This window comes from Vipera berus, assembly GCF_964194415.1.
Source record: "Vipera berus genome assembly, chromosome: 6".
Taxonomy (NCBI): Eukaryota; Metazoa; Chordata; class Lepidosauria; order Squamata; family Viperidae; genus Vipera; species Vipera berus.
Genome location: NC_138208.1, coordinates 36,749,511 through 36,765,969, shown reverse-complemented (window position 1 = coordinate 36,765,969; position 16,459 = coordinate 36,749,511). Strand labels below are relative to the sequence as shown.

The 16,459-nt window shown below is 39.9% G+C and overlaps 1 protein-coding gene across 2 annotated transcripts in view; it reads left to right on the top strand.

Moving 5' to 3' along the window:
- Nucleotides 1-11,894, top strand: part of DBX2 (developing brain homeobox 2) — a gene marked incomplete at its 5' end in the record, with an annotated part of 32,582 nt that extends 20,688 nt beyond the window's left edge. For both annotated transcript variants that reach the window (XM_081331856.1, XM_081331855.1), the window contains 2 exons: nt 9,636-9,817; nt 11,374-11,894. In XM_081331856.1, coding sequence (XP_081187982.1) covers nt 9,636-9,817; nt 11,374-11,754 — 563 coding nt within the window. In that variant the 3' untranslated portion in view covers nt 11,755-11,894. The remainder of the gene's footprint in view (nt 1-9,635; nt 9,818-11,373) is intronic.
- Between the last annotated feature and the right edge of the window lie 4,565 nt (nt 11,895-16,459).

Sequence of the window (16,459 nt, the reverse complement as noted above, 5' to 3'; positions counted from 1 at the left end):
TGCTTTTTCATTCTCCCTTAAATGCATTATTCTACTGGTTTGGTATTATGTCACCTGATTTTCACCAAAGCAAGTGTATTTTTTGGAAATAATTCATAGTCAATTAATTGATAAAACACTTTTTTCTAGGGCACTTTTTTGCATTATTTTAAGATGAAGTGCGTTCAGGTCTCCTGAGAGTATAATTCAAAAAATTCCAGATGGCGACTATGATAACATAACCTAAGCTTTGACCACCTTTTGTGCATTTCACATGCACCACACATAAAAAAAGGATAAAACTTCAATTGTATTAGGTCAACATTATGTAACAACAAATTATATTTTAATTAAACATATAGGTTGATGCAAATTAGACCTATATCAAAGAATTTAAATATTTAACTGCCCACATCTATTCTGGTGCAAAATAATCTCATTTCCATGCAAATATATAATATTTTGCCCTAAACACAACACTTTAAATTGAAAGTAGAGACATAATCCCATCCTCAGTGTATTTTCTTAGCTTTAACTTGTTAAGACTTATTTTGGTATGTTTCCTTTTAATGGTACAGTGTTAAGATCAAGATATTAGAAAAACAGAGGTTATTGTGTTGATGGAACAGAGGTTATTGTGTTGATAGGACACAAGACAGAAGAAAGTGAATGAGAATAATAATGATTAAATTAAATTAAATCATTATTTTGAAAAAAATAATGATATAAAGTCTGGATAAAGCTTTATTGCTCAACCCATACTCAGAATCTATGTGTCTTTAGTGAAGTAAAGTCCATTTTTTAAAGAAACATTTCAGAATGTGATTTGCCAAGTGGAATAATTCTTCACAAGTGAGGCAGCAAATGCTGGCAGTTTAATGAATTGCAAGTTTTGTATCTCTCTTGAGGGGGCTGACACTTTCCCACAGAGCATTTCATATAGGCCTAGCTACCTCACAATGGACAACAGCGCCATGACCAATCACCACGTTCACTTGATTCATCTACACGCGACCTCACCACTATTTTTCACTGTGCCAATAAACTTTTAAAACCATCCCAAGTTGAAAAGGCTTGGCTGAGGGTCAGTTGTTTTTTTGTGTGGCCATAAAGGGGTGCTCTGTGTGCCAATCTTTCTCCTGTCTCACATTCCACAAGGACTTCTTGATGCTATTTAAAGCCTTGACTGAAAAATAAAGTAGTGAATGAAAGTGACTTTTATAGACTTATTCTAGCTCATCTTCCCATATAACCCTGTCTACCTGAAAAGCGATTTAGTGAGCTGAGCTGACTACATACAGGGACTTTCCAAATACACTGGGCCTAACTATCAACTGCACCAATTGTTTATTGACCAGGACTGATACACTACTATTTTGGAAGTGACCTATTAATTGTCCATTTAACTGGAGTGTATTGAATTGCAATGGAAAAGTGAAAACCATGACAAAAGTCTTTCCTTGCTCCTTCATGGTGGTCTTGGTCACAAAAGCAAGTGAAGTTTGTTCCGCAGATTAAGAAGACATTTATTGCCATATACTCTAATACTAAGAAAAAACTTTTTCTGAAAGTATTTGCCACCATATTAGTGTCTGGTATAATGAAGTATTATACGCTTCCAGTGTGGAATTCAGCAGGATGTGGCTGCAAGTGCCTGCAGCTTATTTGTTCTGATATAACTTCTTCCTAATACAATGATTTATATTTGCTAGATGGTCAGAGAAGCAGAGTAGAATATCTGTTTTCTGTTATCTGTTTTCTGACTTGCAATGCAGTGGTCATTGGTCTAGCTCAGGGGTCGGCAACCTGAAAAAGGAAAAGAGCCACTGGGAACCGGTTCCATCACACATAAAAAAAGTGGGAGCCGCATGCGTGTGTCCATGCACGCACATGCGCAAAAAAACATTTTGCACATGCGCAAAACGGTTTTTTCTTGCTCATGCGTGGACACACGCGGTTGTCATTTTTTTTATGTGTGATGGAACCAGTTCCCGGTTGCGCGACGGCGACGGCCCGTTTGCAGAGCTACCACCTTCGGCAGCCTGCAAACGTGCCGCGGCAGCTTTCTCAAAGAGCGGCGCCGCTGCCCGTTCGCGCAGAGGTATGCACGCATCTCTCCAAAGGTTTGGGGAGGTGCGCACGCACCTACGGTCGTTCGGAGAGGTGCGTGCGCACCTCTCGGAATGGGCAGCGGCGCCGCTTGTTGGGAAAGCTGCCGCGGCCCGACTGCAGAGCTGCCACTTTCGGCAGCCTGCAAACGTTCCGTGGCAGCTTTCCCAAAGAGCGGTGCCGCTGCCCGTTCGCACGGAGGTGCGCGTGCACCTCTCCAAAGGTTTGGGGAGGTGCGCGCGCACCTCCGCCCATTTCGGAGAGGTGCGCGCGCACCTCTCCAAACGGGCGGTGCCACTCTCCATTTGGAGAGGTGCGCGCGCACCACTGCCCGTTCGAAGAGGTACACGCGCACCGGGTGGCTGGGAGCCGCAGGAGATGGCTCAAAGAGCTGCATGCGGCTCCGGAGCCGCGGGTTGCCGACCCGTGGTCTAGCTGTACTCCTTCTTCCTACTATAATTTATAAAGCATTTGTTGAATTTGAACTGATAAATGTACATAAAAAGCTTGTATAAAAATACATCAAAATATACCCAAACCTCTAGATCACAGATATTTTATTAGGTTGCTATTTTGAACAATGGTCCTAATTTGTAACTAAACACTCTATGATTTAATAAGTAAATTTCTTCCCTATTGCTGACTGGGAGGCTGTAGAAAACTGATCATCATAGTTATGGATTTCTGGATAGAAGGTCTGGGTCACTAATATACAAGGATTTATACAGTATCTGTTCTGTACCAGCCTGCTACCGGCTCTGCAGAAAAGGCAGGGACAACCCCTTTTACAAGAAGGCAAAAGGCTGGAATTAAGCCTGCCAAATTTATTAATACAAAAACAAAGGGAACAAGACATGAACCAAGAAACAGGAGCTTTTCAAGCGGTTGCCTTCAGCAAACCAGCCCTCCCACGCATTCCCCTTTTATACAGTTCAGGGCGTGGCTTCTCTCTGCTTCCTTCCGAGGTGCCCCATTGCCTTCCTGTGTTTACTCCTGATTGACTGCCTCCTGCATCGGGCGTCCTTGAACAGGGCCAGCTGTGGGTCATCTTCATCCACGCTGTCAGGCTCACACAGCTGGGTCTCCGTCGTGACCAGGTGGGAGGGGCCTGGCTGAGAGCTCTCATCAGCAAGATCTTCAACCCCCTCAGCAAGCTCTTCAACACCCCCCTCCTCCTCTGAGTCATCCGACCCAACTGCTGAACCCACAGGCTGACCCTGAATCACAACAGTATTTTTAAACAGGGCCACCTGTTTATTAGATCCATGGTCTTACTGGCTAGTGAAAGCTACCCCAAAATGATATGTAGTTGAGTCCATGTGGTAGGATTGCCCCCTTTGAGATAGGGGGTGGTTTCATTCACATTAAAAAGACCCCTTTATGGTATGCCTCCTCTTCAAGAGTCTACCATTGGACTTAAAACTCTTGGACATTTTTCACTGAACCTTCAACATTTTCTTCTCATAATAGTTGTTGAGAAGAAAGTTGAATTGCAGCTTCAGATGTCCCTGGGGCAAATGGATTACTTAGCCCTTTTTCACCATGTTTCAGACTGGGACATAACACTGAGACAGCATTGACTGTGCAATTGGGACAGGAATGTGGCAACTATCCTGTATATCTCTCAACTCCTATCAATACCATCCATTGTGAAAATTCAGTTGTAGAACTGATGGAGATAATAATGCAATATGGGAAAGTTTCTGGATTCAAGGTTAACATACAAAAAACTAAAATGTTGTCTAAGAATATGACAGTGTCACAAAAGGCTGCTTTACAAGGATTTATACAGTATCTGTTCTGTACCAGCCTGCTACCGGCCCTGCAGAAAAGGCAGGGACAACCCCTTTTACAAGAAGGCAAAAGGCTGGAATTAAGCCTGCCAAATTTATTAATACAAAAACAAAGGGAACAAGACATGAACCAAGAAACAGGAGCTTTTCAAGCGGTTGCCTTCAGCAAACCAGCCCTCCCATGCATTCCCCTTTTATACAGTTCAGGGCGTGGCTTCTCTCTGCTTCCTTCCGAGGTGCCCCATTGCCTTCCTGTGTTTACTCCTGATTGACTGCCTCCTGCGTCGGGCGTCCTTGAACAGGGCCAGCTGTGGGTCATCTTCATCCACGCTGTCAGGCTCACACAGCTGGGTCTCCGTCGTGACCAGGTGGGAGGGGCCTGGCTGAGAGCTCTCATCAGCAAGATCTTCAACCCCCTCAGCAAGCTCTTCAACACCCCCTTCCTCCTCTGAGTCATCCGACCCAACTGCTGAACCCACAGGCTGACCCTGAATCACAACAGTATCTTTAAACAGGGCCACCTGTTTATTAGATCCATGGTCTTACTGGCTAGTGAAAGCTACCCCAAAATGATATGTAGTTGAGTCCATGTGGTAGGATTGCCCCCTTTGAGATAGGGGGTGGTTTCATTCACATTAAAAAGACCCCTTTATGGTATGCCTCCTCTTCAAGAGTCTACCATTGGACTTAAAACTCTTGGACATTTTTCACTGAACCTTCAACATTTTCTTCTCATAATAGTTGTTGAGAAGAAAGTTGAATTGCAGCTTCAGATGTCCCTGGGGCAAATGGATTACTTAGCCCTTTTTCACCATGTTTCAGACTGGGACATAACACTGAGACAGCATTGACTGTGCAATTGGGACAGGAATGTGGCAACTATCCTGTATATCTCTCAACTCCTATCAATACCATCCATTGTGAAAATTCAGTTGTAGAACTGATGGAGATAATAATGCAATATGGGAAAGTTTCTGGATTCAAGGTTAACATACAAAAAACTAAAATGTTGTCTAAGAATATGACAGTGTCACAAAAGGCTGCTTTAGAAGGGCTAACGGGATTTGAAATTGTCAAAAGGGTTAAATATTTGGGGGTATATTTGTCACCCTCAAATACAAAGCTATATAAAAATAATTATGAAAAGCTATGGGGAAAAGTTCAAAAAGAATTGGATAGCTGGAAAAAAACTACAGTTATCTCTATTGGGAAGAATTGCAGCAGTGAAAATGAATGTTTTGCTGAAATTTCTATTTTTATTTCAAATGATACCTATTCTTAAAAAGGATTCAAACCTGGAGGAATGGCAAAAGGGCATTAATAAATTTGTCTGGGCAGGGAAAAGGCCACGAGTTAAATTTAAGATTATGCAGGATATGCGTGAGAGAGGTGGTCTTAAAATGCCTAATCTTAAATTATACTATGAAGCTGATGCTTTGTCAGCGATAAGTGATTGGATCAATTTAACACAAGTGAGATTATTAAATCTTGAAGGTCATGATTTGCTATTCGGTTGGCATGCATACCTATTGTATGATAAGAAGGTGCATAATGTATTCAAGGTGCATATTTTAAGACATGCTCTGTTGCGAGTTTGGACAAAGTATAGACATAAGCTAAATTATAAGATACCTTTATGGGCAATACCAAAACACGCAATAGAAAATATAAGTGTTGGGTTTAAACATGATGTGACTACATATAAGGAAATTTTAAGTTAATGTATGGTATTTGAAGCCGTATAATATCTTACGAGAAGAAAAGATTGTTCAAACTTGGTTTCAGTATGGGCAATTACAGGCCAGGTGGAAAGAAGATCAGAAAATTGGTTTTTCAATGACTGATGAAAATTTGGTAAAGCAAATTAGAGATCAAGGTCAAGCACATATCAAACGGATATATCTTGCAGTGATAGAAATTGATTCAGAGACAGAACTTGTTAAAGACTGTATGATAAAGTGGGCTCAGAATTTTCAAGAAGTTATTACAATGGATACTTGGGAAAAGGTTTGGGTGAGAAATGTGAAATTTACGCAAGCTCAAAATTTAAGAGAGAACTTTTATAAAATGTTTTATAGGTGGCATTTAGATCCTAAAAAATTAGCAAGCATGTATCCGAACTGCCAGCCTAAATGTTGGAGGTGTGGTGGTGAAGATGCAACGTATTTTCATATATGGTGGACCTGTAAAAAGGTTAAAGCATTTTGGATTAAAATTTGGTGGAATATGCAGAAGATATTTAAGAAAAGGATAAAGTTTTGTCCGCAATTGTTTTTACTGGGCATTATTACTGACACTACTGTTGTGGACATTAAGTTGATGTTGAACTTAATTACGGCAGCAAGACTTTTAGTAGGGCAATATTGGAAGAAGGAAGAACTGCCGACTATAGAAGAATGGACTTTAAAAGTTTCCAACCTGGCGGAAATGGCAAAGATCTCAGCGTATTTGAAAGACCATTCGCAACAGAGATATATTGTGGAGTGGAAAAAATGGATTGACTACATTCAGAATAAATATGGGACTAAAAAGTTTCACTTAGCATTTGAATAAGTACTGATGTGATATTTATATGGCTTGTAGTTATTTTATAAGAGTTAAAGTGCGATAGATTTAATAGTTTATTGTTGTTTGCATATGGTAGACTAGGATTGTTTGTATTTTTATACCTTGTATTGAGCTCTGGGAAGTCGGGGAGGGGGGAGGGGGAGGGAGGGAGGTGCTAGGGAGGGTTGGGAAGAGGGGAGGGGTTTTGTTTTGTTGTGGTAAAAATAAAATGTACTGTAAAACTTTTCAATAAAAAAATACCATCCATTGTGGTATGCATTCATTGTGCATACAAAGAGTGGAGGCATGTGTGGTCTAGCAGTGGTTCTCCTCCTCTCTCTGCAATCAGTTCCAATCAGTATTAGCTGGAAAGGGGGAAAAGGTGGCAAAAGCCTTTTATACGGGGTGCAGCAGGTCTTGAAACTCTCAGTCCTCCTGTTTAACATCCACAGGAAGTTAGTGGATGAGGTAATCCATTAGTTTGGGGTGAAGTATCATGAACATGATAAAAATAGCAGTTGTATATCTCAACCCTGAGCTGATCAAGTAGTGCTATCAACATTTTTGTCCCAGTCCCTACCAAGATTGAATGGCTTACCTAAATCCAGGGATTCTCCATTTTTTGTCCTTAATGGTGTTATGCCACCTTTTTCAGATTGGTATGTAATTTTGGGGTCCTCCTGGACTTGCATTCCTCTGTGTCAATAGCTGCTTCCTGAGCTGTACTGATTACTAAAATACTTCTGTGTTCAAGGTTCTGATTATTACATATAAAGGCTTGCATAGCACAGGGCTTGGTTATTTGAGGGACCGTTTGTTTCTGCCTGTCCTGTGCAATCAAATACAATTGGTATACTTCAGATTCAACAATTAAACAGCATCACCCAGTGGGATACAGGAAATGAGCCTTCTCTATTGTTGCCTCTGGCCCCTGGAACAACAAACCACACATTCAAATGGCCCCTGCCAATAAAAATTCTGTAGATGTTATTTTTCTTTTCAAGCCATCATAAGTGCATTTATCATTTTTATCTCTTGTAGGATCATGCATTGCTTGTTCAAAATGATACACAAGGGATTCAAAATTATTCCATACAGCCAAAACTGTACACAAACTAGATGACACCCATCGGGTACTTAAAATTCTTCCAATTTTCAGGAGCTTGTTGTTGTTAGCTGTGAAGTCATGTCTGACCCATCGCAACCCTATGGACAATGTTCCTCCAGGCCTTCCTGTCCTCTACCATCTTCTGGAGTCCATTTAAGCTCACGCCTACTGCTTCAGTGACTCCATCCAGCCACCTCATTCTCTGTCGTCCCCTTCTTCTATTCCCCTCAATCTTTCCCAGCATTAGGCTCTTCTCCAGTGAGTCCTTCCTTCTCATTAGGTGGCCAAAGTATTTGAGTTTTAGCTTCAGGATCTGGCCTTCTAAAGAGCAGTCAGGGTTGATCTCCTCTAGGACTGACCGGTTTGATCGCCTTGCAGTCCAAGGGACTCACAGGAGTCTTCTCCAGCACAGTTCATACCATGCTTCACCAAAGAATAGCAGAGAGTTGCATTCATGTGCATAATTACTGGGGACTGAGCTGCTGAAAATTGGAAGAATGTTAAGTACCCGATGGGGGTCATCTAGTTTGCGTACAGTTTTGGCTGTATGGAATAATGTTGAATCCCTTGTGTATCATTTTGAACAAGCAATGCATGATCCCACAAGAGATAAAAATGATAAATGCACTTATGATGGCTTGAAAAGAAAAATAACATCTACAGAATTTTTATTGGACCTAGGATTGATGTGTGACGCTCTCCAAGAATTGTCAGATTTAAGTTTGGATCTACAGGACCGCAACACCGACTTGTATAAGGCAAGTAAGAAAATAAAAATACTGGTACAAGTTTTTGAAGAAAGAAGACAGAACTTTGGGCCCTATTATAAATGTGCTGTTGCTGCTGTAAGTAATCTTCACTTTCGTGGAGTTTTACTTCACAAAAGAGATTCATAAAGGATCCTCCCATTGACTCAAGTATATTTTATACAAAATTGAAAGAGTCAATTGAAAAAAAGATTACTTGATGGCAAAGACGATGAGTTGGCGTATTGGTCTCACGTACTTGATCAAAAATATTGGCCTGAAGATGTTAATACTCAACTGACATTTGGAGAAGTGGAAATTAGAAACGTATCAATCAGACTGCAACTAAATGAAAGAGAAATGATTTGTGGATTCCGTGAATACATTCTCGAAAAGACATATCCAGAAAAACTGTTGCATTTGATACGGACTCTAAATACCATTCCTATTTCTTCTTCAAGTGAATGTGAATGTGGGTTTTCACAGATGAATCTAATTGCGACCCCAACAAGAGCTTCATTAAAGACTAAGACAATTTCATCACTTTTGTTCATCAAACTTGTCGGACCACCTCTGAGACTTTTTGATCCTTCAAAGTACGTTGATCTGTGGTTACTCAAAGGACGACATTCGGCCATATATACTAAGAGCAAGGAAAGGAGTCAAGAAGATTTGCCAGACGACAATTGGACAAAAGTTTGAAATTTTCTATGAACATTTGCCTTAAATACAATAAATTAAATGTATGTTAAGAATTGAATATATAATTGTTTAATTATATAAATAAATATATAATTAAAATTATATAAATAAAAGATTAACAAGATGAGAGTTCCGGCACCTTTTTTTTTTTTTAGAAAAAAAGCCCTGGGTACAGGTGATTGCTTACATGAAAAGAGCATGATAAGGGGAGGGGGAAAAGGAGTTATGGTGGAACCTGGGTTGTGTTGTGTATGAGTCATCATCTAGGAATTATTTTTAGTTCCTACTACCAAGACCAGATCTCTTTGTTCTGGAAAGGTATAAAAGGTGGAAGACATCTTTCCTGGTTGTTGCCTTCATCTCTCTACCAGCCACGAAGAGAGATGTGGCCACCCAACTCTATTTTGATCAAAATAAAAGTGGTTTGCTTGCTGAAACCTCAGCTCAGGAGTTTCTTTTGGCTCTTTTAAATTCCTGAGTAATGCTGGGGCAATTGTGAGGCTAAGTGTAAAACCTTACATCAATAATACATTTAATCCCAACCTTCGGATCAGTCTGGTCATCTCCTACAGGAACTTAGTAATGGCTATAAGATGCAACAACAATAGCAATTGACTGAGATAGTCTGTTACAATATTTCTTATGTTTTAGGACAGGAAAGTCCTCTGCCTCTTCTAAGCCATGACCCTAGATCCCGGAGAGGTATCTTAAGAAGGGCTGTCTTTTCAGAAGAGCAACGGAAATCTTTGGAGAAAATGTTTCAGAAACAGAAATATATCAGCAAAACAGACAGAAAAAAACTGGCCATCAATCTGTGTCTGAAGGAGTCACAGGTAAAGATAGATTTGGTACAGTGACTTTCCCCTAGATAGTGCTTCTCAGAGGTGTGGACTTCAACTCTTCAAATGGCTGTTGTGGTTGGAGAATGTTGATATTGGAATTCCACAGATTTGGAGGGATGCCCAGGTTGGGAAAGGTTGTGGGAAAAATATTTAAAACTTGTTTTCTTTAACAAGAAAACAAAAAATAACCAGGATAGATAATTTTCAACTACATTTTGAGAACTTACTTGTCAAATATGGGAATGAACTTCTCTTTAATGTATCAGAAAAGGAAAAGCCACATTTAGATTTGCTTGCAAAAAAAAAGATTGCATATAGAGGATGCAGGGGAAAATAAGAGCATCTTAATGGTTTAACCTAAACTGCTACTGTAGCTGAGAGGCAATCTATAAGTAGCTTGGGTTAGAAAAAATGCTCATATGATCCAATTGAGTAAGTTAGCAATTTCTAAATAATAGCTCAGATAGGTAAGTAGAATCTTTAAGTAATACAAACATATTTCAACTTCTGAAGTTTGATCACATGTGAAAGAAAGGGTATGGCTCCTCACTGACCTCAATTCAGGACACATAATTTGCAGACTGAGAATTATGTGCACTTCCTTACAAACATGGTGGCAGTCCAATGAACCTTTCCAAAATTACCAACAAATTATAATTTCTGCAGTTTAAGGAAGGTAAAATTATATTTTGGGAAGCATTACATTAAATATAAGGGACACGGTGGCTCAGTGGGTTAGGACGCTGAGCTTGTCGATCAGATGGTCGGCAGTTTGGCGGGTCGAATCCCGAGTGCCACGTAACAGAGTGAGCGCCTGTTACTCGTCCCAGCTTCTGCCAACCTAGCAGTTCGAAAGCATGTAAAAATGCAAGTAGAAAAATAGGGACCACTACGGTGGGAAGGTAACAGCGTTCCGTGTGCCTTTGGTGTCTAGTCATGCCAGCTACATGACCACGGAGACGTCCTCAGACAAGTGCTGGCTCTTCGGCTTTGAAACGGAGATAGCACCGGCCTCTAGAGTTGGAAACGACTAGCACGCATGTGCGGGGGAACCTTTACCTTTACCTTTACATTAAATATGATCAATATAATTAATTACATTTATAATTACATGCATAAAACTTTTTGCCTCCTCTGCCAATTTTGGGGGAGAATATGACTCCTGCTACCAAAAGCCTTTTGATCTCCCCAAGTTTAAGGTTACTACCTTAAATATGATTTTCTTATGTTTCACATTAAAAGTTCTCATAGACTGGACTTCTAAAACTTGTTAGTATTACCCTAATTTCCAATTGGCATAAAGTGTACTTGGGACTACAGGACTATCTATTTCCATCCTTGGTGTGACCATTTTTCTCTGACAAATTCATTCCTTATTTGAACTTCTTATTGGATTTTCCTAACAAGCTAGATGGAAGCTGGAGTGTTTTAAGCTAGGTAATTTTGGCTAGAGTAATGAAAGGAGATGTCTTAATTTAATAATTGTAAAAAGTTTCTTTTAGACAGAATTACCTAAAGCATCTAAAAGACTTGTCTCTATCTCACAGGTCAAGATCTGGTTTCAAAATCGAAGGATGAAATGGAGAAACTCCAAAGAAAAAGAAGTGCTCTCAAATCGGGATCTGCCAGAGGAAGGTCTTCAAGAGATATATGTTTCCAGGGGTTTAAATTTTTCCTCCTCACCATGTCCAGTCTGGGAAATGTCTCAACAACAATCAAGTTCAAGATGGCAGAATTTCCCAGAATGTGCTAGGAGACTGAGTAACAGAATTAGTCTGCAGCCACATATAAAGTCAACTTTGTCTTCCGACACATCGTATTTGTATCAAGAAAGAGGCACCATAGACAAGGAACTCTCTCATAAGAACAGTGACAGTAAAAATGATGGTAAACCAAGTGAAATCAAATTAACTTTAAGGGAGAACTGAATTAGGTTACATATTCCATCACTGGTTCAAATAAAATGTAACACATTTATGTTGACAGAATTAATAGATTAAGAAATATTCAGTAATTAATCTTTCTTTATGTTTCTTCCAGCTGAAATAATATCTTTAAGTACAGTGTGAGAGGGAACTACTGGTAAGTAAAGTTAAAGTGTGAAACAATACAAATAGATTTAGATTTTGCAATCAGTCAGATTAAATTAGCATTTCATTATATAGTCATTAATAGGAATAATGGAATTGAGGAGATCTTATACTGTATGACATTAGGTCTGCATCATTTCTGTTTTTTAAAAAAATGGATCAGGGTTTGTGATACATATAAAAAAATAGAGAAATAAAATGGAGTTTGATGATCTATCTGTACAGTTGCCTGGTACAGATTACTGAATCTGGGTTTTCTAATCCCAATTTGGTGAAAATTTCAGAATTTGTCTTTAAGAGTAAGAATAAGCACCTATAACCATGACAGGACTCCCATTTATTTTTGCTAGTATCGTTGTCATCAAGAAGAGTAGCTAGGGATCAAAAGCATCCGAAGGAAATTTGTTGCATTTATATCATGGGAATATGCAGGGCAAGAGAAAAATAACTTTATGAGAGCAAATATGCAAATTATGCAATTCAGGTCACTTGTGTGAGGATATCATATGCTCATAATGTCAACATGTTTTATTCCTTGTGGCTATAATTCCCATAATAAAGGCAGGGTTTCCCTGGAGTGAAAAAAAATGAAAATTGTCAGATTTTGTACTTATGTATCTAGATCAGAGCATGCTGAGTGACATAGAGCAGGGCTTTTCAACCTTTCACCCATTGTACCACTTTTAGGATATAGCAACATCCGAGTACCACCAGTCGCCAAAAACCTGACCAAAAAAAAAGAGGAAAAAAGTAAAGTCCTCGACTTACAACAGTTCGCTTAGTGACTGTTTGAAGTTACAGTGGCACTGAAAAAAGTGCCCCCCTAGCCACAGCAGAGCAAGAAACTTGCCTGCCCACCCGATGATGCTCTTCCTCCTGTCTGAGGTTTTCATTGTTGTGAGCAATTCTGTTGAGGATTGGCAGCGGGGGTGGGGTGGGGGTGTTTGGTTTTTATTCTCCCCATCTGCTGGGTGGTTGCAGCAGGTTTTGGTCACTTCACATGACCCTGGGACAATGTGACCGTCATAAATATGAATCAGTTGCCAAGCATCTGAATGTAAATCACAAGACCCTGGAGATGCTACAACATTCCAGCTGATCGGCTCTTCTTCTTGGCTCAGAAGCACCAGGATCAGCGCCAGGCTCCAGTTGATCCTGGTGATTCCGTTGAGCCCCAACAGCCCCAAAGAAGCACTGATCCTGGCGCTTCTGAGCCCTGACAGCCCTGCAGCTCCAGCCATCTCTCGCTCAGGCTTGTGCAGTGCTGCCACTGGTTCAACTCATTACCCTCCCCCACTACCACTTTTCTAGGATGGTCACGTACCACCTTCCAGGTGCCAATGTACCACAGGTGGTGCCCGTACCACTGGTTGAAAAGCCCTGACATAGAGTTTGCTTATAAATAAACAAGCTCTAGATTAGTTTTTCTTTTGCTTTGAATTGAACCAGATAGGTGGTAACAGGTAACCCAAGAAAAGGATAATAAAGTATAAAGAAACAAATAAATAAATAAATGGTGGGTAACAATCTTGAGTCATTCTGGGTAGTGATTATTGGTGTTAAAATATAGTAAAAATATTAAATCCAGCAATGGAACTCCAGATCAACTCCATATATTAGCCTAATGAAATACCTAGTTCCAAAACCATACTTCCCTTTTATTGCATCTCATCTGGAAACTGGAATAAGTTATTTACTCACTGTCACACAAAATGCTTTCCTATTCTATTCTATTCTATTCTATTCTATTCTATTCTATTCTATTCTATTCTATTCTATTCTATTCTATTCTATTCTATTCTATTCTATTCTATTCTATTCCATTCCATTCCATTCCATTCCATTCCATTCCATTCCATTCCATTCCATATTGAACGATGGCTTTTCTGCCACATATTTATACCAAAGGCAAGTGAGTAGCAGAGAAATCATTGACAATGATGAAAAAAATTCAAAAATGTTTATACTGCATTATCTTACTACTTTTTTAGATTTATTTATTTATTTATTTATTTATTTATTTATTTATTTATTTATTTATTTATTTATTTATTTTTGGGACTTGCATGCCGCCCTATCTCCTGAAGGACTCAGGGCGGCTAACAACCATAAAAATACAATAATACAAAAGTTAAAAAAGAATTAAACTAACAGCCCCAATAATAAGTTAAAAACATTTTTAAAATCCCTGTCAGTCCAGGTCAGCCTGATGGAAAAGGAATGTTTTAAGGCCGCGGCGAAAGGACCGGAGATCTGGGGCCATCCGGAGCTCAAGGGGAAGTTGGTTCCACAGGTCTGACGCTCCCACAGAGAAGGCCCTCCCCCTGGGGGTCGCCAGCCGACATTGTCTAGCCAACGGCACCCTGAGGAGGCCCTCCCTGTGTGAGCGCACTGGGCAATGGGAAGTCGTTCTTGGCAGTAGACGGTCTTGCAAATATCCCGGGCCTAGGCCATGTAGGGCTTTAAAGGTAAGTACCAACACCTTAAATCTCACCCGGAGGGCAACTGGTAACCAATGCAGCTCACGCAGGAGGGGTGTAATATGGGAGTATCGGGATGCAACATCACACATTGCAGAAATTCTTATAAATGCAGGACAATTGATATGGCATCAGATTTCTGATTTATATGTATTACTGTTCAGATGACATAGTAATCAGCATACAGGATAGGAATTTGATTTTATGCACTTTTGTTTGTCATGGCTATGGGGCCCCAAAGGGCCATTCGGCTGCATCTGGTCATTTAGCACTGCGAGGGAACATATGGACATTAACAAATGCTACAGATATGGGTGACTATTGCTCCCCAATACCACAAGAATTAGTGCTATCTCCTACTCTTTTTAACTTGTACATCCTGAAACTGTTTCTCAGAAATTTATTTATACTGATGATATCAGTCTCATAGTCCAAAGAACCAATTTCAGTGATGCAGAGGACATCCTCTCTCAAGATCTCCAGAAGCTGGATGACTACTTCAAAAAAATGGTGCTTCCAACCAAACCTAATAAAACAATAGGTTCCACCTCAACAATAGTTACATAAATTACCACCCTTCAATGAAGTTCCCATAGTTTATTTTATAATAGTAAACAGATCACTAACCTTTTGGCAACACTTGGAACAAACAACTGCAAAATTGAAAAGCCGCAACAATTTACTGAAGAGACTGACTAGAATATCATGGAGTGTTGATTCTAATACCTTACAAACAACAGCCTTGGCTTTGGTTTATTCCACAGCTGAATATTGTGCCAGCATGTGGCTTAACATTGCCCACCCAAATGTTCAATGTCCGACTCCACCAGACAATGCATATCATCTCTGGCACTTTGCATCCCACTCCTGTGCACTGGTTACCAGTAATTAGCAATATCATACCATCCCACATTAGAAGGCAACAAGCTCTCATTCGGCTGTAGTCAAGGATGCTGAATAACAAGGCCCTCCCTATACACCAGGACAATGCACAGCCCATCACAAGATTGAAATCCTGTAGGCCAGCATGGAAAACAGCTATTTACTAAACATCTACCCTGTGTAATCTTGAGAATACCTGGAGAGACAAATGGTCCATACAGTACTTGTGGCCTGAACATTAGTTACCCCTCTACTAAACCACCTGGTTTTGATCTGCCTTGCTTTGGTCAAAATTGAACAGAATTATGGGAATGGAAGGATTCCCCTGTTGCAGTTGTGGTGCTCATATGCAAACAAACATATGTAAGATTGCCCACAATGTGCATTCTCTGGTTCTCTAGAAGACCTGCATGATGCAATACCAGAGGCATTCACCTGGATAGCTGAACTGGACATCCAGTTATGAAGCCACTGCCATGTCTCCATAGAAGTTTTATATATAATTATGTGGACTGTATATATGTGTTTACTTCTCTTCTGTCATGTTCTAATCATATGCTAAATAATAATAAGGATAGGACTTCTATGGCATTTAAAAAAATTGAATTTGAATTTATTTTTCCCCAATCCCATTTATATCCCGCCCTTCTCCGAAGACTCAGGGCGGCTTACAATCTAAAGCACAATGTGCTTAGCAATAGCCTTCATTCTATGTATATACCTGCTTATTAAGCGGCATTATTACAAAGTCAGCTTATTGCCCCCAACAATCTGGGTCCTCATTTTACCTACCTTGGAAGGATGGAAGGCTGAGTCAACCTTGAGCCTGGTGGGATGCGAACCTGCACTAATTGCAGGCAGCTGGTGTTACTTAAGGAGGCATTAGCCCACTGCTCCACCAAGGCTCTTTTTTGTAGCTACATACTTTAAGACTAATCAAAAATACACTATTCCAACTAAGCATGAGTTTGGTAAATATAGCTACACATACCTTATATTGAAATGAGTGGAATTTATATGTTGAACTGTTAATTTCTGTACACACTAAATCTGTTGAATACTAAGAAAAATATGTGTTCTATCAAAGCAGTCAAATAAGTCAGCTTGGAGAGCAGTAAAAATGGCAGCAGTTGGATATAAAAAAACAAGCTGCTATAAAGAAAGTTTGACAGCTTGATAAA